Genomic DNA, 22,966 nt, shown 5'->3' on the forward strand with positions numbered 1-22,966 from the left:
CTTGAGCATGGTGGCAGTTGGGTTCTGGAGGTTTTCGGCTGTCGGGGTTCTGCTTGGGGTAGGGAGGGAAACTTAACCCCCCTTCGAGGTGTCCCGATGAAGATAGCCTAGCTCAGGGTTCCTCTTTCTTTTTCACTGCCACCCTTAGCATTTAGATACTCGAACTCTACAAATAAATCCTGGGGTCTGAGTAAAGGTCCAGCAATTTCACATGTGCCTTCCAGATGCAAGGCCCTGAGTTTTGTCCCCAGCACCACGTGTCCCCCACCCCAAACACATCTGTGTGCTCCTGGTGGCCCTGCCCTAACTTCTTCCCTCCTCACTAACACTGGGTGTTGCCCTGATTTAAATAAAAGAGTGAGAGAGGAAGAGAGGAGAATAGATCCTAAATTGCATTAGCCTTTTATTTTATTTTTTAAAAAACGCTTGGGCTGTATCTGCCAATGCCGGCCAACTCCGGAGTGTGATCTTGGATCTTCCCTGCATAGCGAGAGACGCACAGCAATGACCTCAGAAAGGACACTTGGAGGAAGGTTCAGCTCTGGGGCCCCCAGTTGAAAGAGAAGAGAAAATTGCACAAACCTGGGACAGGGGGTGAGAGGGAGTGAGCAGTGTTCACAGAGCAACTCGCAGAGTCTTTAAAGGGGCCTTTAGGGTCAGCTCATAGTCCAGGAAGTGAGAAGAGACTTCTCCTGGGCAGGCCACGTGATTCTGGGTGCAGAGAGCGGGCAAGCTCAGTGGGGTCTGCGGAATCTCAAGCATGACCTCTAGTGTGGGACCAACACTAATGCTGGGGTGGGAAAGACCCAGGACCAAGTTGGGGTGAGGGATCAGCGATCACATGGGGTCCACAAAAGGAAATGATGGAGCTCTGAGGGAAGAAGGGAGATTTGTGCTCTGTGCTCAGAGCAGAGGCATCAAGACTCAGCGGCCCCTCCTCATCGTCCTTGAGAATTCTTAGTGGAGGCCCGGAGTGACAGTCCAGTGGGTAGGACTCTTGTCTTGCACACGGTGGACCCAGGTCTGATCCCCGGCATCCCAATCAGTCCCCAAAACATGCCAGGAGTGATTCCTAATCACCGTAAGGTGTCACCAAAAGAAAACAAGAGAAGTCTCAGTGGAGAACCAAACACCTTTATAATTTATTTTCTTTAAAATGGGGTTTCTGGGATTGGGATGATTACTCAGAGGGTTGGAGCACTTTCCAGGCATGCTTGAGCACCCAACACCCATTCCCAACACTGCCTGCTGTGGCCCCGTCAGTCCCAGTGCTGCTGGAATAGCAGCTCTGCATCCCTAATGGTCAGTGAGACTGAGAAATCCTGAAAATGGCCCCCATGCCCCTGAGCTGTGCCAGAGAAGTACCACGCCCCCTCCACCCCCCCACCCCCCCCCCCTCCACACACACACATGGTTTCTGTAAAGAAAATCCCTGCATAGCACAAATACTGCCTCCTAGGAGGCAGCATTGGAAAAGAATTTGCAATGTTTTCTGTTCTCAGGACTACTTTATCCTAGGTAGGCCCTAAGACATGCTTGGGGTTCTCCCTGGCACCCCCAAAACTACTCTGATGTTCTCTTTATTCTCCATCAGTTACATTTGTATTTGAATATCCTTTTTCTCCTGATGCTGCCCCAAATAATCTTTCTCAAAGTACTTCAAAACACTAACGTAATGGAATTGCCCAAGCTTCAATGTATTTGAAATCTGAATCCCTACTTCATAATATGAGATAGTTCTTTTTTTTCCAAGTGGTAAGTTAGCAGCTTATTCCTTGAGGTTCTAAATTCTGTTTCTCTTTTATAACCCCTCTGTAGAATGCTGGAGACTTGCTTATCTCAGCTAGAGCCATTGCCGAGCAGAAAGGTTCATCATTTCAGTGTCTGCACACCAGTCACGTCCTCATAGTCAAGAACGGCAGCATAATTGCATGTCATTTCTATCAGAACCTAAGACTGACTTGCAGATATATTGATTTCACATGCCAATTACTCAAGCACCTTTGACCATACAACCAAAAAAGTTGCTGGATGTTTCTTTCACGGGAACTATAGGAAACCAAAGTTTACCAGTAGAACTCAGTTTGAGATTGACATCCACAAAGGTGGATCTAAGGAAGCATAAGGTACTTAACATTTAAGTACATGCATTAGCCTAACGTTAAGCCACCCCTTAGACACACCTAAAGATTGTGTGTGTGTGTGTGTATGTGTGCGTATGTGTATTTTTGGACTGGAGCAATAGCACAGCAGGTAAGGCATTTGCCTTGCATGCAGCTGGCCTGGGTTCAATTCATCCCTCCCTCTCGGAGAACCTGGCAAGCTACTGAGAGTATCCAGCTCGCACTGCAAAGCCTGGCAAGCTACCTGTGGCATATTTGAATTGCCAAAAACAGTAATAACTGTGGAAGCTTGCCACAAGAGTGTGTTCGGGGGTGTGGGACAAAGGGCAGTTAGAATAGAGGAGGGACTAACATAACAATATTAGTTGGAAATGATCATTTTGGACAGAAACTGAGTGTTGAAAGTAGGTAAAGGGATATACCTTATAACTTTTCAGTATCTGTATTGCAGACCACAAGGCCCAAAAGGAAAGGGGTAGGTGAGAAAGAGAGAGAAGAGAGAGAGAGAGAGAGAGAGAGAGAGAGAGAGAGAGAGAGAGAGAGAGAGAGAGAGGAAAATTCCCTGCCATTGATGCAGGTGGGGTGGGTGTGGCAGGAAGGAAGCTGGGTGCTGGGAAATGTAGAAAGTTTGTACACTGGTGAAGGGACAGGTGTTGGAGCATTCTATTACTAAAATCCAATCATGAACAACTTTGTAACTGTATATATCACTGTAATTCAATAAAAAATATTTAAAGTCATGGGGGGTGAAATGGAGTTATAATAACTTGGGCAGAGGGTGGAATTTGCATGCTATTTGTTGGGGGGGTTGGGCCTATTCCTTTCTCTATGCTCAAGAGTGGCTCCTGGCCATGCTCAGAGGAGCATGTGAGGTGCCAGTGGTTCAAGTCTGGGTCAATGGGATGCAAGGCAAACGCTCTAACGCCTGCGCTACCTCTCTGGTGCTTCCTGAAGTTATTTGTTATCTTGTCATATAACAAATGGTTGAAAGAGAGGTCCAATACTTTTTTCAGAAACCCAAAAAGGTGGAAGGTAGAAAGTACTTGGAGGTTAAAGATGATTAAAATGGATATCTTTAAGAATTGGGGATTTCCTGGGGCTGGAGCGATAGCACAGCGGGTAGGGCGTTTGCCTTGCACGCGGCTGACCCTGGTTCTAATCCCAGCATCCCATATGGTCCCCTGAGCACTGCCAGGGGTAATTCCTGAGTGAAGAGCCAGGAGTAACTCCTGTGCATCGCCAGGTGTGACCCAAAAAACCAAAAAAAAAAAAAAAAAGAATTGGGGATTTCCTAAAAATGCAACAAATTCCTTATCATTGTCCAAGTCACCATGTCAATTGTCCCACTTTAATTCTCTAATAAACATGCAGATGTGAACTTTTCCACAAGCTGATCGCCTTGTCTGCATGTTTGTCTTTGTTTTGTTTGTCCCTAATGCTCACTCTTACCAGGGCTGCCTCTCTCTGCCACCTACCCTCCCGCCCAGACTCTGAGTCAGTTCCAGATCTGAGGGTCAGCTCCCTCTGCCCAGCTATCCTAATGGCCTCCTCTGTACCCTCCTCTGGCCAGCAGCACCAGGTTTGGGCTAACTGTCCCCCAACGTCCAAGGGCCAAACTTATCCACTGGGCTGAAACAATTCCATCCACTTTTCTTAACTGAGTAGCAAGATCAATCTAGGTTTCCCCCCTGTGTTGATTAAGCTTAGCCATCCCTTTTGAAAATTCAGTACTTGACAAATGTTTTATGACCCAGGAAACAGACAATCAGATCTTTCTTGAAGTAATTCATTTCGCAATGAGCGCGGGATGAAGGCATTTGAGTAGGTGCTATTTTCTTTACAACTGAGACCAACTGCAAATTCCTTTTAGATGTCAAATGTCAACAGACATTTCTTTAGAAACTATTTTCCCTTCATCTGGAAGTACTTGTAAATGTATTGGGTTTGATGCTCAAGTCATTAGAGAGTTTTAGGCACAAGCTTTAAGAAAGTGCCATATTTTACCACATCATCACCAGGATGTAATCATTGCACCCATTTATTCGGTAAAAAAACTGGTTTGTGGCATTTTGATCTATTGATTTTAGTTTGGGGACCACGGCTGGCAGTGCTCAGGACTTGCTCTTGGCTCTATGTTCAGGGATCATTTCTGTTGGGGGAGCTATATGTGGTTGGGCTTTAAACTTGGGTCAGATGTGTGTAAGGCAGTCACCCAATCTGCTGTACTATCTATCCAGCTCCTATAATATTCTCAAAAATCTCCACATTATGGTTGCACCCCACTTTTTTGCCCCAAAACATAGAATACAATCTGCAAGAATTGTGCCATGAAATTTGATATACGGTTGAGTACATTTAAAAAGCCGCCATCACCTCACCCATCTTAATTGAATCAGAGCCTCCAATTGTTGCTTTGGAAAACTTAACAGAATGAAAAACTGGAGTCCCTGTGTAGACGATCTTCTATCAAGTGAAATTTGGTTTGTAGGTGTCAATATGAAGGAGAAATACAGGCATGGCATTGGGGTACCTGGGCACACTGTGCCAGGTACACTTAGATGTCCTGCTCATGTTCTGGGTGAATTATTCAGGACTAGAGCGATAGCACCTCGGGTAGGGCATTTGCCTTGTACACGGCTGACCCGGGTTCGATTCCTCCATCCCTCTCGGAGAGCCTGGCAAGCTACCAAGAGTATCCCACCCACACAGCAAGCTACCTGTGGTGTATTCGATATGCCAAAAACAGTAACAAGTCTCACAATGGAGACGTTACTGGTGCCCGCTCGAGCGAGTTGATGAACAATGGGATGACCATGCTACGACGGTGCAGTGCAGTAAAGTGCAGAGCTAGGAGATCATCAGTCAAGAATAGTAGCTCAGAAAAGAACCTTGGCCTTCACCTCTACTTGCTTTTAAGGGTTAAATGAAGGGCCCAAGTTCCCTTAGCTTCTCTGTGCTTGGAACTAGACCACCCAAGCTGTAGGGCGCAGGACAGTTTTTGCTCATCTGCTTCTCTTTTCCACCTCGTTCTCCCTGCAGTGCCCCTGGACAGCCCATCAAACAGATTCTGGTTAAAGTGAGCAGCCACAAACCAGATAGACTTTGTGGCTAGACCACAAGCCTGAAAGCTGCCATGTCCCGCCCAGGGCTGCAGGCTCAGTCTGCACCGGCAGGGCTGGGTCGGACACTAGTTTGGATGAGTTCCCAGCCAAGGGCTGGCAGTTGCTTGCTCTGGCTCGGAACCTTTCTGTGATCTCTCATTCATTCCCTGGTTTACTTGTCTTCAGTCTTCTTGAAGTAGTATGGCTTGCAACACTATTAATGTTTATGTTTTTTTTTTTTTTGCTTTATGGGTCACACCTGGCAATGCTCAGGGGTTACTCCTGGCTCTGCACTCAGGAATCACCCCTGGTGGTGCTCAGGGGACCATATGGGATGCTGGGAATTGAATCTGGGTCGGCTGCATGCAAGGCAAACGCCTTACCCGATGTACTATTGCTCCAGCTCCTAATGTTTATGTTCTTCTGTCCACTGTGCCAAAAACCCTTTACCACTGTCCTTTGTCACTTAGAGTGACACCCCTTCTTGGTGACATAGTTCCATTGTCAGAATCAAGGTTTGCTTTCATTGGCCCTTTATCATTCTTTTCCTTTGTTTCTTTATATGCCACGTATAAATAAACCATCTGGCATTTCTCCTTCTCCCTCTGACTTACATTGTTTACTATAGCCCATCTGGTTCCATCTGAATTGTGGCAGAAGGCACAATGTCATCTTCCGTGATAGCGGAATAGTATTCCATGGTGTGTATCCCCTCATCTAAACAGCATTGCAGTGAATGGAGATCTGTATATATAGTTTTGAATGAATATATTTTTCTTTTTGTGATAGATGCCAAGGAGTGGAATTAGCAGATCACACTGTATTACCAATTAGAGAAGGGATGCCTCTCCTAGGGAGAGGAGAGCTCGGAAAACATTTCTTTTAGCAAGGCAGGTTAATTTCAGTCCGGACTGGAGCTATAGTTCAGCAGGTAGGGTGCTCCCCTTGCACACAGCTGACCTGGGTTTGATCCCTGACATCCCATATGATCCCCCAAGAGCAACAGGAGTAATTCCTGGTGCTAAGATAGGGATAACCTCTGAGCATCACCAAGTGTGGCCCAAAAACAAAAAATAAACAAGCAAAAGACTTTCTTGCTTCTCTCTCCCCCTCCTCTCTCTCTCTCACACACACACACAAACACACACACACAAAACAAATAATACTAATATGTCCCCCATCTTTCTTTCTCAGTGCATCTAAAATAATTTTTAGTGGGTTCCTGTTATTCAAGCTGTTGGCAGCTTGCTTTTTCTCACCATTTGCCCTGGAACTTCTGCTAGGATTAACCCTAATTTTCATGGTGAATATACATTTAAACTAAGCTTGAAGCTTCCGTTCCAGTCAGGCACAAGGCATGTGACTCCCTGATGGATGCTGGACACTGTCCTTCAGGACTGTGGATCAGAAACCCCCATTGTCCCCAGGGCTAAGGACTAGGCTGCTCCCAGGCCCCTATGAGAAGGGTTGTCACCTGTCCTGAGGAACTCTGGAGAGTTCTGACCTTTTAGAGTAAGTGAAGAGTAGAGTGAATGAGAGATATATTGGGTGCGAAAAGGAGAACAGGCAAAAGCTGTTGAAATTATTTTAGCAATCAACTTGGGGGAGTCTTGTATCTGTCCATTGCTGCTTTTCCATCAAAAGCTTTAAATCCTTGGGGCTGGAGCAATAGCACAGCAGGTAGGGCATTTGCCCTGCACGCGGCCGACCCGGGTTTGATTCCCAGCATCCCATATGGTCCCCCGAGCACTGCCAGGAGTAATTCCTGAATGCATGAGCCAGGAGTAACCCCTGTGCATCACCAGGTGTGACCCAAAAACAGCAAACAGCAAAAAAAAAGTTTTAAATCCTTGGGGACAACTTGAAGGTGGGACCTTGAGGTTACCAGCAAAGGAAAGAGACCACCTCTCCTTCCACTCTTAGACACCCCCAGTAGCAGCAACCCCAGGTAAGTCACACAGCATCCTTCCCCTCCCCCCAGATCCCTGTTCTATACGAGGCAATCCTCCCGGCCTGTTCTTGATAAACTGGTTGAAGGGGGAATAACATCATTCACATCAGCGCATGCTTGGTGCTGACAGATGAAGGGAGTGTTGGTTGTGGCTCCAGTAACCGCAGTCTGGACCCTTCACAGCTTAGATGACTTAGATTGTCTGGGAACTCGGTGTTATGCCACGTAGGAATGCATCCAGAGAGGCGAGTGGAAGTGGAAGTTCTCCTTTAGTCATGCACAAGCAAAACATTAGGAAGGAAGGTGCTGTGCCAGCAAATTAACCCGGAATGAGAAGCACCACAGGGCTTCATGTCCTCTGCCATGAGAGTCATGTCTGAAGGATGATGGGTGTATCTCGTGTCACAGATCCGAAATGTCCACACTCCGTTCACTTCCCACTCCGGTCTTGGCATTGGGTGTAGTCACAGTTAAACGACCACGTGTTTTCTCCATATTTCCCAGCAATATGCCACAGAAGATCGATGGCATCTGAGATTCAGTCAGATTTGTCCGTTCCTTTATTCACTTGGGGGGGGGAGGCTTTGGCCCTGGTGTTGTGTTTATTTCTTTGACTTCTGATACCGAGAGACACCGGTGTGGGTGTGAACAAGCACATCTCTCCTAAGTGTTTAACCACAACTCTGTTCCCCAGCCTCAACAAGTTTTCTATAATCTAATCCACTTGGAGGCAGCACTTAAAATTCGTATTTTACACATTAATGTCATAAAACAAGAAAACCGTCTTGTATTCATTCTTCCGTGGTGGGGGAAGTTTGAATTATAAACTTGACATTCTTTCGGAATGCTAAACCTGTCCCTCTTCAGTGCTACTCTCGTGTCAGTTGCTGTGTAACTGTGTAAAGCCCAGACACAGTGTAAATACAGAGAGGACTCCCATATTGGGAGAGGGATTTTCAGTTCAACTATTTCTGCTTGTTAAGTCATTTTGGGGTGTGGGGTAAGTTGGGTCACATGCAGCAAAGCTCAGGGCTTGATTGTCACACCGCACTCAGGGATCACTCCTGTCTGTTCTCAGGGGACCACATGAGGTGCCGGGGGCTGAACCCAGGTCACCTGCATTCAAGGCCATCATCTGTACTATCTCCCTGGACCTCCTCATGAAATCTTTTAAAGGGATTCAGTTCCATCGTGTTACTATATCTAAAAATTACAGTTCGTTGAATAATATTGTAATACTTTCTTGCCTAGGGTCTTAATGGGACATATTAATATCAATTGATAGTATATTCTTCCTGATACATGGCTATGATCCCTAGAAAGTGGTCCTCTAATTATGAGAATTTCAAAACTATCCCATCCTCCCCCCCACCAAAAAAAAAAAAAAAAAACATGGCTGCCTAGGATATAGAAAAGAAGGAATTCATATAGGCAGCTAAACTTGTTGGTCTAAATCCAAATCCTAAGCTTGGGTTTCAAAACTGAAATTACCAAATAGTGAGGAAAGGGATGAAGGTGAATGTCTATCAGACCAGTGGTGACCCAGAAAACAGGGTGGGAGGTTGGACCAACTTTGGTGGTGCTTTAACTCTGTACCTGAGTGCTATGAACACTATTGTAAACATGTTGCCTAACTATAATGAAAATTTATTTTAAAATTACTATAAAAAGGGAGACATTATTTACTCCTGTGGTGCCTTTAAAAAAGATCATTTATTCAAAGGGGGGGAATTGTCCTTTTTTCAGACAAATACGGAAGATGCTGGACCAAATAGTCAAGAGGATGAAAATGATGGTGGAAAACAAGATAAAAGGAATTCAGAATTCGCCTCATCAGGTTTGTTTCATACCAGGCTAGTCTTAAGATAATCATGATTACTCTTAAGCCTTACCAGCAGAGCCCCTGGAAGGGACTGGGGCTCTTTAAATAGTATAGTTGTGCTGCCACCTAGGGGCCATCTGGAGGAATTCTATCCATCACCTTAATAAAAATAAATGCTACCTTGTTTTAGTGAATGTTTTAACTCCATCATCATAAATAGTATACATAGTTTTAAATCTTAAAAAAGTATGATAGTATTTTAACACTTAGTAATATAAAACGCAAAAATAATGTATAAGAGACCGGAATGATAATACAGTGAGTAGGGCACTTGCCTTGCACACAACTGACCAAGATTTGATCCCCGGAACCCATCTGGTCCCCCAAGCCTGACAGGTGTGATCCCTGAGCACAGATCCAGGAGTAATCCCTGAGCAACACTGGGTGTGGTTCAAATTTTCTCATTACCAGCCACAAAGAAAAAACCCTCTCACCCTCTTCTATAGTCAAATTATTTCTAAATGGCCTTCAAAAGTAGATGCCATTATTGAAAATTTTTAGCATCTGCCTTTTCAATTCAGGTTATGCCTCCATACTTTGATATGCCTCTCACATGGCTTTTTCCTTGGACTCCAGAATGTTCTTTAATATCATAAAGAATTCTTAATTCTTTATATTAATTCTATTTTAATATCATAGAACTCTTCTTTAGTATCATAGAACACTTTACTTTCATTGCATTATACATACATACTTACATACATACATTGGATATAGACCCAGACATCCAGCCCATCTATGATAATCATTAAATAACTTATGTGACCATTTTTTTCACATACTGTCATTTATTTGTAACCTGTGCCTATTAAGTTTTTTTTTTATAGGTTCTTTGTATTGCTTGTTTTTTAAATACAATATCTAGTGTTACGAGAGAGCCCAGGGTCCCACTTCATAGATTCTTTTATATGGTACATGGATACTTCAGCACACCCTACAAAGGGGCCAGAGAAGGACTGTGTGGATTCAGGTTACTTCTTGGTGCTCCAACCAGTGGGCCGTTAGATGAGTTTCTTCTTGGTGATGTGTCTGGACTCTCACTCCATTTCAGAGCCGCAGCATTTCACAACCACTGTGACTCGATCCAACCTGAATGTGACGTTTGTGGAGTTCGCCTCCAGTCCCCAGCCGAAGGACGATGTGCCAGAAGAAAAGGCCCCGAAGAAGCCAGACAATGAAATGAGTGGAAAGGTGGAGCTGGTGTTGTCACAGAAGGTGAGGTACAGGGTGGATGGACATGCCGAACCCCAAGCATTCGTGTCGCCTAGTGTGACTGGTAAGCTGCCGTGGCCCCAGTTTGCAAAGGCAATGTGGTTCGTCTCCTTTCTCGTGGTGAGCAATGGAAGTACTTCAAGAGAGTGGCTCATAGGAGTCCGCTTGGGCTGGCAGAACAGAAGGGTTAGGGTAGATTTGTTTCTCACTGTTTTGGAAGCTGAGAGGCCCAAGTTCAAGTTGCTGGCAGATTTCTCTATCTGGTGATAATTGTCATCCCGAGACCCACAGCATCTTCCTGCTATGGGTTTATATGGCAGATGGAGCGAGGGTCTCTCCATGGCGTCTTTTATAAGGACTTAGAACCTAAAAGAATCCCACTCATTGGAGAGCTCTAGCCGCATGACCTGCTAACCTCCTAGTACCGTCACCGTAGGGGTGACATAGGAATTTTGGAGGCACAACCATTCAGTATTTATAAGTATTGTGTATTTTTATTTTTGGTCTATTTATAGATATGTAAACTGGAGCTATAGCACAGCGGGTAGGGCATTTGTCTTGCTCGCAGCTGACCCGGGTTTGATTCCTCCATCTCTCTCCGAGAGCCCGGCAAGCTACCGAGAGTATCCCGCCCACACGGCAGAGCCTGGCAAGCTCCCCTTGGTGTTTTTGATATGCCAAAAACAGTAACAACAAGTCTTACAATGGAGACGTTACTGGTGCCCACTCAAACAAATTGATGAACAATGGGATGACAGTGCTATAGATATGTATGCAGAAATGCATAACAAGTCTATCAAGCAATATATGTAAAATATAAACAGAAATTAGAATGTGTGGGAATCAAACCCTAGGGCCCTGCATGCCAAGTGTATCCTCTAACCCTTTGAGCTGTCTCCCTGACTCCAGGTCCTATTTTTTTAAGTGCACAATAATGCACATAAAACTACCAAGTTTTCCTTGGTATCAGTGTGACAAGCACCTATTCCCCCTGATGTCTGTTTTGTGGACTCAAGGTTAAAATCTTTTTTTTTTTTTTTGCTTTTTGGGTCACACCCAGTGGTGCACAGGGGTCACTCATGGCTCTGCACTCAGGAATTACCCCTGGCTCTGCTCAGGGGACCATATGGGATGCTGGGAATCGAACCCAGGTCACCCACGTGCAAGGCAAACACCCTACCCGCTGTGCTACTCCAGCCCCTCAAAGTTAAAAATCTTTGCTCCCTGATTTATAAATGGAATAACGGTGGTTCACTGTAATTCTTTTCTCATATACACCTTGTGAATGTCTCCCCTTTCTCCTTCCCTGCTGTAGAGTTAGGTCTTGGAGAAAGGTAGAGAGATGACCATCACAGCTTTCGCTTTCTGTTTTTACTTGAAGTCCTAACCTCTACAGAGCAAAGTGCTCGCACTCCCAGTCTAAACTCTTTATATGGTTGTCCTTTTTTGTGTATTTATGCTGAATATTTAGTTTCAGTTTTCAACTGGGCATCATCCAAAGCATGACCGTTTCTAGCCTCCATTATGGAGAAAGTATTTGTGTTTAGATTTAAGGTCGTCACCTTTGATTATTTTAATTCTTAGCTTGTGTTACCTATTGAACACGAAAGTTCATTTGGATATCTGGTAGACCTCTGGAATGCAGCATGGGTGATAAACTGCTCCTTCTGAAATACTGCAAGATTGTTGTATATGTCATTGCTAAAGAAAATTTAAAATTCTATTGAGCAGAAATTCTAGGCATTAAGTCATGGTGAAGACCAATTCATAGATCAGCTTTTGATGAAACACATTCTCTAAAGCCTCCCTTGCCTGTTGGCTGTCAGTGCCATCTGTTGGAAACATCACTCCAAACCAGAGCAAATCTGAGAAAGTTCCGGAAAGCCTTGCTGGATACAGCCTTGCTCCTCCATCAGCCCTTTATTCAGTCTCCTGGTTCTTATTTTAGACATTAGTTAGATAATGTTATCTTTCACCAGTCAGTTGATTAGAAGCAGCAAATTAGTAGCAGGTGTGGTGTGTCTATTCAGATTGGTGATAAAGTTAAATTAAATACCCACAACAAGGAAGACCTATTTTCACAAAGCAAACATGCAAATTTTAAAAACCTATCATTTTGGAGCTATTTACTATGAGAACCAGAAGTCTGATATGCCTCAAAAATCTCATAGGAGCATAGATGAGATAGCACTGTTTTAAGGGTCATTTACAATAACACTTTTTTGTCAACAGGAAAAATATATTGTCCTTACTGGGCTTCACATATATGTTTACATACTCTTATTTAGTATCTAAAGAATCCTGTCCATTAGAAGTTAGTATTAGTTTAATATTTAGCACTTACATAGTAAATGTCTTTTAATCTTATATTTAACATCTCTTTCCTGACAATGCAAATTTTGTACTATGTACTACCAGCAAGAAAACATGAATGAATCATTAAGAAAGTAAGAAAGAGTTATGTATAGTTCCAAAGTTAGAATATCATCCTTTTGATTTTGGAGACAGTTGATTACTAAATATTCATTCTGTCACTTGTTTTCTTTGAAAAATGAGCTGCTGTATTAACGTAAAAATTGTACAGGAAGCATGAGGAAGAAGGAAATTTTGCATCTAAGTCAGATGTTTGAGCTGCTTGACTTATCCAATAACCACACCTGTTGTAAATTGAAACACTTTAACTTTATTTCACCTATGAGCAGGTAATTAATGAGCAATAGGTTTGGATAGGTTATTGATGAACAACATTTGTAATATTTTGTCTATTACCGATGATCTAGGTGGTAAAGCCAAAATCTCCAGAGCCAGAAGCAACCCTGACGTTCCCATTTCTGGATCAAAGGCCTGAGACCAACCAGTTACACTTGCCAAATCTTAATTCTCAAGGTAAATAAAAGGAAGTGTTTGGACTCTCTTCTGCATGTTCTGTCCAGCTCTGATAAAATGCTGATTACGTCAACGAAAGGTCACTCCTTTCTGTTTATGATTTAGCCCTGATATTTGCCAAAATCTACAGCAGCTATACGAGCAGCTTCCGATTAGAAATCTGAGTATGCAGTATTCTCTCTTGACCAAGGAACCCAGTGGTCAAGAGCATTTGCCACCCGGATATTCTATGCACAGGATAGCCCACACAAATGTTTGAGGCTTTAAAAAATCTGCATTCAGGGGGCTGGAGCGATACGGCGTTTGCCTTGCATGCGGCCAACCCGGGTTCGATTCCCAGCATCTCATATGGTCGGTCCCCTGAGCACTGCCAGGAGTAATTCCTGAATGCAAAGCCAAGAGTAACTCCTGTATATCGCTGAGTGTGACCCAAAAAAGCCAAAAAAAATCTATATTCATTCCAAAATGCTAAAAAATTATAAAAAAAATACAATGACTTTTTAAAAATGCTTATACTCTATATATTTATATATCAGCTTCACTTAAATGTTGAGTCATGAATTATTACTTTAATTTGTCAGTGGTTTTGGAAAAATCACGTATTTTTATTTCATGACAACTGCTGGATGTGCTGATAACTAAAAAGTTATTCACTGTCAGAGAATAACTGTGTTATTCTTAATTTCAGATGTTAATCTTCAAAAACATTAGCTTTACAGAAAGTTTATATATTACATGTAAGCTGAGGGTTTACTTGAATGAGCTTTCTGTGTTTGATGTATTTTAATGTTTGATACCATGCAGGTAGGGGTGGCCTCTAGCCTGCCTTGCACACTGCCACCGACCCGGTTCCATTCTCAGCATCCCATAGGGTGCCCCAAGCACTTCCAGGAGTGATTCCAGAGTGCAGATCCAGGAGTAAACTCTGAGCTTCCTTGGGTGTGGCCCTCCAAAAAACAAAATAAAATAAAATATGGGACTCTGGGACTTGTGAAGATGTGGAAATGGTACAAACATACAAACTTTCTGTGTATCTCTGAGTTGTGCTTTGACCCTATGGCTCTGTGAGAGCCTAACTTATACCCGTTACTCCTGGTGGGAAGCCCAGGTGGCCTTCCCACCAGGAAGGAATCTTTGGAATATGAATGGAAGACATAGGTCCCCAAAACTTCAGGGCTGCTGGGAACTTTTCTTCTGACAGGATAGACAGTGGGTTTTAGGCTGCAAGTTCTCTTCTCAGGTGTGAAATCGGTCTGGGTTCATTATGCAAAAATGAAAAGATCTCTGGCCAGAGGGTTAGCATAGTGAGTAAGGAGTTGCCTCATATGAGGCTGATCCCTGGCAACATATGGGGTCTCCCAAGCCCTGCCAGGAGTGATTCCTGAGCACAGAGCCAGGAAGAAGCCCTGGGAACCACCGGTTGTGGCCCTAAAAGCAAAACTAAGCAAGTAATTATTAGCTCCCTTGTTTTTCTCTTTCAGTGCACTTTCCCCATATATTTATAGATTTTATTTCTAAGCCCAGAGAGAGAGGGGATGGTGCAGGGATATTGTAGCTAGGGATTTAGCTTTAATTTTTTTTTTTTCAAGAATGATCAGCGCCTTGGGCCCACTATAGCTTTCATCTTTGTTGACATCCGGGAAATTTGTTGGGCTCTAGCTACATAGCAGGAAGTACTTGGGGAGTACTTCACACACTAATGAACATTAATTTCTTCTATTTTTTTTTTTACTTTTTGGTTAAATTATACTTTAGGCAACAGGCTAACAGTAGCACTGTTGTTATTCATCGATTCATCATTATTCATCGATTTCCTCTAACGGGCACCAGTAACATCTCCATTGTGACTTGTTATTATTGTTTTTGGCATATTTTATTTTTTTTGCTTTTTGGGTCACTCCCAACAATGCTCAGGGGTTACTCCTGGCTTTGCACTCAGGAATTGCTCCTGGCAGTGCTTGGGGGACCATATGGGATGCCGGGGATCGAACCCAGGTCGGCCGCGTGCAAGGCAAACGCCCTACCCGCTGTGCTATTGCTCCGGCCCATGTTTTTGGCATATTGAATATGCCACGGGTAGCATGTCAGGTTCTGCCCTGTGGGCGGGATACTCTCGGTAGCTTGTCAGGCTCTCCAAGAGGGACAGAGGAATCGAACCCGGGTTGGCCGAATGGATCATATGGGGTTCTGGGGATCAAACTCAGATTGGCCACATGCAAGGTAAACCCTACCCACAGTACTATGGCTCCAGCCCAATAGTATGTAAATTTCTCTTGTTGATGTACAGTTACTGCACACCCCACCATAGAAGACCCCCACCCTCCCACGTCCCAGTGTCGCATCCAGTCCAACGACTCTTCCCTCCCACCACTTCCTCAATTGTTTGTTGACTGACAGTCATGGGCTTCGTTCACACTTTTGTCTCCCTCAGCGCCAGCCATGTTCTCCAGACCCTCCCTCTCTGCTCTGGTGTTGCTTGTAGTCAAGTTACTTGTGGGCCCTCTTCCCCCTCAAAGGGCCAGACCTTTATTCTAGTATTCAAGATTTATTATTGGTGAGCACTGATTTCTGAAAGTGGAAGCAAGTCCAATACTATCTTCAAAGCATGGCCTTTAGAGTCATCTGTTCTACCATCCCAGAATTAAAGTCTTAAAACTGGGTCCGTTTATATTTAGTTGTCTTTTTAATTTTGCCCTCTTTTCTAACACATCGTGTAGATAAATAGCATGGAACAGAAATAGCTATTTCCAGCCTGATTATGAGTTTTTCTTCTACATATAATAGATGGGCGCATCTCTATGTGTACCTCTCTAGTGTCCTAAACCAATGTAGACTGGTATATGTCGTTTTTATAGCCTGTCCTATCACCCCCTCCTTGCAACGGTGTAACTGTATCACCACTGAGTGTGAACCTACAGGGTTCCACTTCACAGCTGAGAAGACAGTCGCCCCCACACAGTCCTGTTCCAATTTCTGTCGACTTGGTCTGTGTCCTTCAGGTTTTTGTATGTCTAGTGGTGACATTTGGGACCTCAGGTCCCTTCCCTCTTGATGCCTGTGCACACTGAAGCCAGACCCTCCTGGTTCTGTTCGACCCTCAACCTGTTCTCATGGTTTTCTGTTTGTTCTGTTCTGCCATCTGCTCTAGAGTCGCCTGGCACTGCCAGTGTTCCTCTTAGAGTTCAGAACTCTTGGCGACGCTCCCAGTTTTTCTCCCAGTCAGGTAAAACACTGGGGCGCTGTGTTTCTTTCTGTGGAAAAAAAAATCCATGTTGGGGGTGACCAATGAAGTCTGGTATTGTTCTTCATTTCTGATTTCAAGAAAAAAACGCTTGTTTCTGGCACACAGTTAGCAGAGAGCTAGCTCTCTAACCCTATCAGGGATACTAAAATGCAGAGAACACTCACAGAATTTAACTTCGATGTTGAAAAGATGAGAAAATATTATTTGCCTCTTTTATTGATCTCATCTCTCTAAAAACAAACAGATCAACAACAAAGCTGAGAATTATTTACCAGAGCTGGTACCTGTTCTCTTGCTAACTGTGTCATTTCTCTCTGTTTCCTGGATGGCATCTGGCCTTTCTCTGTATGATAACTTGTCGATGTCAGTTAGTGAGGGAACTGGTCCAAGAAGCCAGCGTGCTAGGTGCCTTGAAAACCAGCATTACTAGGAATAGTTTTTGCTTCTTAGAATCTAGTACCTGGAGCTAACTGATTCCTTGGAATGTTATACTGGTTTACAGCTTCTTTTGGTGATGGTGCAAACTGCTTTATGGACCTACTGATGATTACTCCCTAATGCTCTTAGCCTACAAAACAGTTGATTTGAAGCTGACATAGTCACCTCACCCAAGTGAATGGATCAGAGGGAAGAGGGGGAAGTGGGTGTTCATTATGGTCTTATCTCTCTCTCTCTCTCTTTTCATACAGTGAATTCTCCAAGCGCTGAAAAGTCACCTGCCAGCACACTGGTAAGTACCACTCATATAGTGGGAGGTGTCTGATTTGCTTAAGGAGGATTCCGTTCCAGTCACTGATTGTCGTTTATTTAAAAGTCATATACAGGCAGTCAGGCAAACTCTGAAGAAAGGCATTGATTATCATTTCATGGGGCGTTGTTCTTGTGCCTGGAAACAAAATGGGAAGTGGGTCAGGAAGGTAAAATTCTAAAAGAAGTGATTCAAAGGAATGTGACCACAGGGATCTAATTAGTAGCGAAACACACAACTTCTGTGGGCATTAAAAACTCTTATTTTTCCTAACATTTTTTTTAAGAGATGAGGATAATGCTGCATCATTTAGCCTCCTGCTGGGCCCAGCTTGGATCCTCTCTTGATTACTCTTCTCTTCTCATAATCAGTTTCTTGAAAAGTATTAACTCTGCATTTTCAAATTTTTCTTTCAATTCATTTTTTTAAAGTCTTTGCTTACTAGAATGTCAAGGCATCATGGTAATGTCTTGCTGCTAAGTGATAATTTATCATGCCTGTATCTCTCCTCTGAACTGAGCTTTCACTCATGGCTCACTGAGATTTTTTGTCCTCCATAATTCCCAGTGTCTTGGACATATCCTTTATGGCACAGTCAACAGTAGCATTAACCCAAGCTTCTCAGATGTTATAAGAATCACTGTTGTGCATTTGATTCCAGACTTATTAGTCCCTGAACTTGTTCTAGAACTTTCCTTATTTTCATCTTCCCGGCCAGTGAGATTTTACCATGATTGTATGATGAGATAATAAGATCTTTCTCTTGGAGTAAAAGCTTTATAGTTCCTGATATGTAACTGAATTTTCCCCCAAAACTAATCCACTATAGCCAGTATAGTTCTTACCTATGAGTACAATTGTCTCACTTTGGGAACTCCTAAGTACCTATGAAGAATGGAAAAATCACATAATTCTAAATATCTCCAACCGCATTCCAGAATGGAACCAATGAGTGGAGTCTGTACGGATTCAGTCTTTCTAGATTTCCTGAGTCTCTTGGAAAGCTGAGTAAATTCACAATGGATGGGATCCCACAGAAGGTTCCCAAGGCAGGCATGCCTGGCACCAATCTCAAGACTAACCCACTTATTTCTGTTTCAAACTACCCAGAGAGAATGATGTCAAATTGCTTTTGTGCCCGTTGGGCAGGGGTAGAGTGGAAACAGACTGGAAAGAAATCTTCTTATTTCTGGTTCATAGAGGATAGAATAAGAAAGAGACAAATTACTGACCTATATAAATGCCTTCTCTCAAAATGCAACCTAAATTTGATGTTCTTCCAATGATAAATGACCCTTCATAGAATCAACAAGAAAAAATTAGAAATAAGAGAAGCCTCAAGAGGAAGAAAGCATTTGATTAAACTGACCTTCATAGATTCAGGTCATATGTGGTCCAGAATTACAGGATGTATGATAAGAAAGGAAAGAAATGCATTAACCAACATGCAGTAGTTCCATTCAGATAGCCAAAGGGACACAGTCACTTTTATTTTTTTATTTTTTTGGTTTTTTTGGGTCACACCTGGCGATGCACAGGGGTTACTCCTGGCTCTTCACTCAGGAATTACCCCTGGCGGTGCTCAGGGGACCATATGGGATGCTGGGATTCGAACCCGGGTCGGCCGCGTGCAAGGCAAACGCCCTACCCGCTGTGCTATCGCTCCAGCCCCCACAGTCACTTTTATTTCCCTCCTGTTTCTCATGCTGGTCCCTTCCTCTTTATCTCCTCTGAAAATGCACATTGTTTTTCATCTCTTGATTTATTGAAAATTTTCTTTATTTTTCACCTGTTAAAATGGTACCCCTACCCCATACTTCCACGTCTCCTTACTTCTTGACTTATTTTTGCAGTTAATATGAAAATCCAACCAGTGCTTGGTAGGGACATTGGTGACATAAACCACTTTAAGGGAAGCTGGTGTGGAAAAACAATCATAGTCTAAAAGATTAATTCTGTGGCTCAGCAAATGCCACTTTTTACAAGACGCAGTTAACTCTGTTGAAATAATTTCATATAAATCCTGGGTGAGATGCAGTATGAACACCTTATATTCAGAAACTCAGAAGGGTAAACCACTTCTAATAAATCATTTCCAAGAGAAGTGAAGATAATTTCCTGCCGTGCCTAATTACACCTTGTTTTCATTAGCTTCAAAAATGGTCACAGATTTATACCAGCATCTCAAAAATAAGCCAGAGAGAGATTAAAGTTGTGCTATAGATCCTTCACCTTAAAGAGGGTCTTGAGTTGGGTGAAAACTTTTGCTTCTGCATATTCATCCAGGTGTCCACTTGTAGGTTGGGGCTACCCCCATCCTGGCCCAGGCTGCAAGCCTGAACTCAATTCTGATGTTATTTTATTTCCTAAGCAGTTTAAGTTCTGGGCCTGGGACCCTGAAGAGGAACGCAGGCGACAAGAGAAATGGCAACAAGAACAGGAGCGTTTGCTTCAGGTAGGACTGACTTATCTGCTTTCTTTTGGGTTTCTTGGATCTTGCTTAAGTGCTGCTACCTTACAGGAAATGAATGTTGAGCAGAGGCAACGCAAGGAATCAACAGTCACTGAGCCCAAGTTGGCTGGTGCACTTTGTGGTCCATGGTACTGAATGTTTGCTGTCTTGATTCTTCCTGCCAGAGGTTGACACAGATGAACACAAAGAGAACGTACTTCCTTACAGAATCAAAAATTGAAAACCCGCCAAAAGGTTGAGCAAGGGCCATGGCACTCATTTGCTGCTACGTTCCCATCCAAGTAGCAGTGGGAATGAATTGTCAAAAGTGATTGAATTGTACAATTGGGAGCTAAAACTGGGCTAGTGGTCTAGGTCCTTCAGTAAAAAATCTTACTCCATCTTTGAGGAAATACTCCAAATTTTCAACTCTAGGAAAATCCTGAAAGTAAATACATTTCCTGTTTCCATGTAAAATATATGCTGTATCTTTTATTTGGTTTTGTAGGCTTATATACTCCTATGCCTAGACTCCTATGTCTAGACTCATGAAGCTAGACTCCTATGTCTAGCTTCATGACAGTGTTGGGGAGTCAGAGGGTTTCAAAATATAACCTAGTAATTTAGATCCAACTCATGCTGAGTACTGGGGATGGGCCAGGAGCTGTTGTCCCTGATTGGTGTATTTTATTTTATTTAACCCTTATACAACTGTTCAGAGTTTGTGTGATCAGCTCCAGATTACTACTGAACGCTGAAAGAAGTTCAGGTAATTGTTGGAGGTCACAGACCTAGCTGGTTCTGGTGTCAAGTCCCAACCTGGATGTCTTTTGGCAGGGCAGAGAGACAGTAGAGTGGGTAAGGTGCTCGCCTTGTCAAGAGTAGTAATCCCTGAGCACAGAGCCAGAAGTAAGCCCTGAGCACTGCTGGGTGTGGCCCAAAACCAAAAAATAAAAATAAACCAAACCTATATTCTTATCATTTCCTTCCCAATTACTGTACTGGTCTCACAGAAAAATAAGCATGAAAGAGAAGAATATCAAGTCTTTTTTTTTTTTAAGTCTCTGTTGGTGGGTAGAAAGCAAATACTTAAAGCCAATTTGTTTCACTTGTTCATTTTGTTTTTCTTTTCTTTTTTGTTTCAATCCTTTGGCACAGAATTAATTCTTTGGGTGAGCAGGGGACATTTCCCATAGTGAATCGATACAACAGTGTTAGACCTGTCAGTTAAGCTTGGCACTTTCAAATTTGTGGGGAGTGGAGCGGTGGGTGTGGTGTGGAGAGATAGTGCAGGGTAGAGGAGTTAAGGTACTTGCATTTGCACATGACCAATGCTGGTTCTACCCCCAGTACTACATATGCTGCCCTGAGCCCCATCAGAAGTGGTCCTGAGCACAGAGCCGGGACCAAGCCCTGTGCATCATCAGGCGTGACCCAAAACCTACAACCAAAATCGAACCAAAACCAAACCGAACCCGTGAAACGGCACTGGGGCACACCCTTGTGTGAGACTGCATTCTGTCCTGGGAGACCTAGACCAGCCCTGGCCATTGGCTCTTGTCTAGAAAATCAGAGGCTTGGCAGGGAGGGGGTCTGCTCAGCATCTCAGTGGGGACCTCCAAGAGTCAGAAACTTTAGAAGACAGACAGCGAGAGTGCTGCCACGGCTGCCGCGGCAATGGCAGAGCTCTTGTTCCTGTCCTACCACAGTCTTAGCCAGCGTGGGCTGCTGGGATGTTCCTAAATGTTTGCTGGTGAAGGAAGGATCTGTATGGGTGTATGTGGTTATGCGTGTTGTATATGTGACTGTATGTGTATGTCTATATTGTGCTTTGTGCCTGTACATTATATTGGTATGAGTCTGTGTACATGTATATATGTATCTGTGTGTCGTGGGGTGTCTCTGTGTATATGTGTGCATGTATGTGTGTCTGTGTGCCTGTCTGTGTGTGTATATGTGTTGTGTGTTGCATCTGTGGTTTTCGTTTTGTGCATGGCTGTATTTATTGTGTCTGTAATATGTGTGTCTCTGTGTAAGTATCTATGTCTACATGTGTTATTTTTGATGTGTTATGTGTTTGTATGTATTGTGTGTACTACGTATATTGTACCTGTGGTTTGTGTGTATCTGTATATATTGTATGTATGTCTGTGTGTTGTACTGTAGAATTCTGTACATTTTGTATATATCTGTGTGTTTTGTATATGGTGTGTGTATGCATTGTGTGTATGTCTTGTGTTGTATCTGTAGTTTGTATTTTGAATGCTTTGTATGTATGTGGTTTTTGTGTGTCTATATATTGTGTGTGTCTTTGTATGTTGTTTCTATGTGTTCGTATGCATTGTGTGTAGGTCTGTGTGTTGTGTCTGTGGTATGTTTGTTTGTATGCATTGTGTGTAGGTCTGTGGGTTGTGTCTGTGGTATGTGTGTCTATATGCATTGTGTGTATATCTGTGTGTTGTGCCTGTGGTTTGTGTGTGTGTGCAGACACACACCTTTCGCTCTCTGCCTCGCCCAGCCTCTTGGGACGGGATTGCAGGCTGGACCTCCCAGAACCTATACGTCTAAAACACTTGCAATAAACTGCAAAGTCTGGGGGTCTGTTTCCTCTGTAGGAGAGCCCCTGAAGTCCCTTTCTAAACTTTGGCCCAATCAGAATATGACAAGCAGCTTTTACCTGCAGTTAAGACTGCCCGGAGTTGACTACCCCTGCCTTACTAGAGCACTAATGAGAGAAGGCATTGGCCCTGCTCCCAAAGCCTCTGGTCCTAAATGCCAGCCTACTACGGCACCCCTGCTGGAGCCCGGGCAAATTCCCAGGAGGACAGAGACACAGACTCATTTTTACCTCCGAGAGGACTGGCGGTCATCTGCCTTAGGTGCTGGACAGTGCGGGGCGCTGCTCAGTGAAGCTCCAGCTGTCACACTGGGAGCTATTCCCAAGGCAGCCACAAGTGTCACTTTTCTTAGGAAACATTCATTTTTCTCTCCATTCATTCACTTCTACATGGTCAGGGGCTGATGTCACAGTTTTGAAGCCATCCTTAGAGTAATTTATTTCCCCCCAGCCCCACCCAGAAGTGATGACTGGTGTTACATTGTTTCTGAAAACAAGAATGACAGTTCTGATATTGAAGCTTTCTTTCTAATGGACTGTTTTAAAGCTCCTTTTAATTCAGAAGTTACTTAGAGCAACTTGGGTTGGAGCGACAGCCCAGCGGGTAGGGTGTTTGCCTTGCACACTTCCGACCCAAGTTCGATTCCTCCACCCCTCTTGGAGAGCCCGACAAGCTACCGAGAGTTTCTCACCTGCACGGCAGAGCCTGACAAGCTACCTGTGGCGTATTCGATATGCCAAAAACAGTAA

General features: G+C 43.6%; 1 protein-coding gene and 1 non-coding gene across 14 annotated transcripts in view; one reads left to right on the plus strand and one right to left on the minus strand.

Annotated features, from left to right (window-relative positions):
* LIMCH1 (LIM and calponin homology domains 1) overlaps positions 1 to 22,966 on the plus strand; it is a 367,764-nt gene that overhangs the window by 315,974 nt on the left and 28,824 nt on the right. For 7 of the 13 annotated variants that reach the window (XM_055140739.1, XM_055140748.1, XM_055140746.1 and 4 more), the window contains 5 exons: positions 8,922 to 9,012; positions 10,109 to 10,272; positions 13,050 to 13,155; positions 17,089 to 17,129; positions 19,522 to 19,602. In XM_055140739.1, coding sequence (XP_054996714.1) covers positions 8,922 to 9,012; positions 10,109 to 10,272; positions 13,050 to 13,155; positions 17,089 to 17,129; positions 19,522 to 19,602 — 483 coding nt within the window. Of the gene's footprint in view, positions 1 to 8,921; positions 9,013 to 10,108; positions 10,273 to 13,049; positions 13,156 to 17,088; positions 17,130 to 19,518; positions 19,603 to 22,966 lie in introns of all 13 variants that reach the window. The other 6 variants (XM_055140738.1, XM_055140740.1, XM_055140745.1 and 3 more) reach the window with 1 other exon arrangement.
* Positions 1,880 to 2,126, minus strand: LOC129405425 (small nucleolar RNA SNORA53). The gene has a single exon (XR_008630572.1). It is a non-coding gene; the product is annotated as a small nucleolar RNA SNORA53 (small nucleolar RNA).

This window comes from Sorex araneus, chromosome 5 (genome assembly GCF_027595985.1).
Source record: "Sorex araneus isolate mSorAra2 chromosome 5, mSorAra2.pri, whole genome shotgun sequence".
In the NCBI taxonomy this organism is placed as follows: Eukaryota; Metazoa; Chordata; class Mammalia; order Eulipotyphla; family Soricidae; genus Sorex; species Sorex araneus.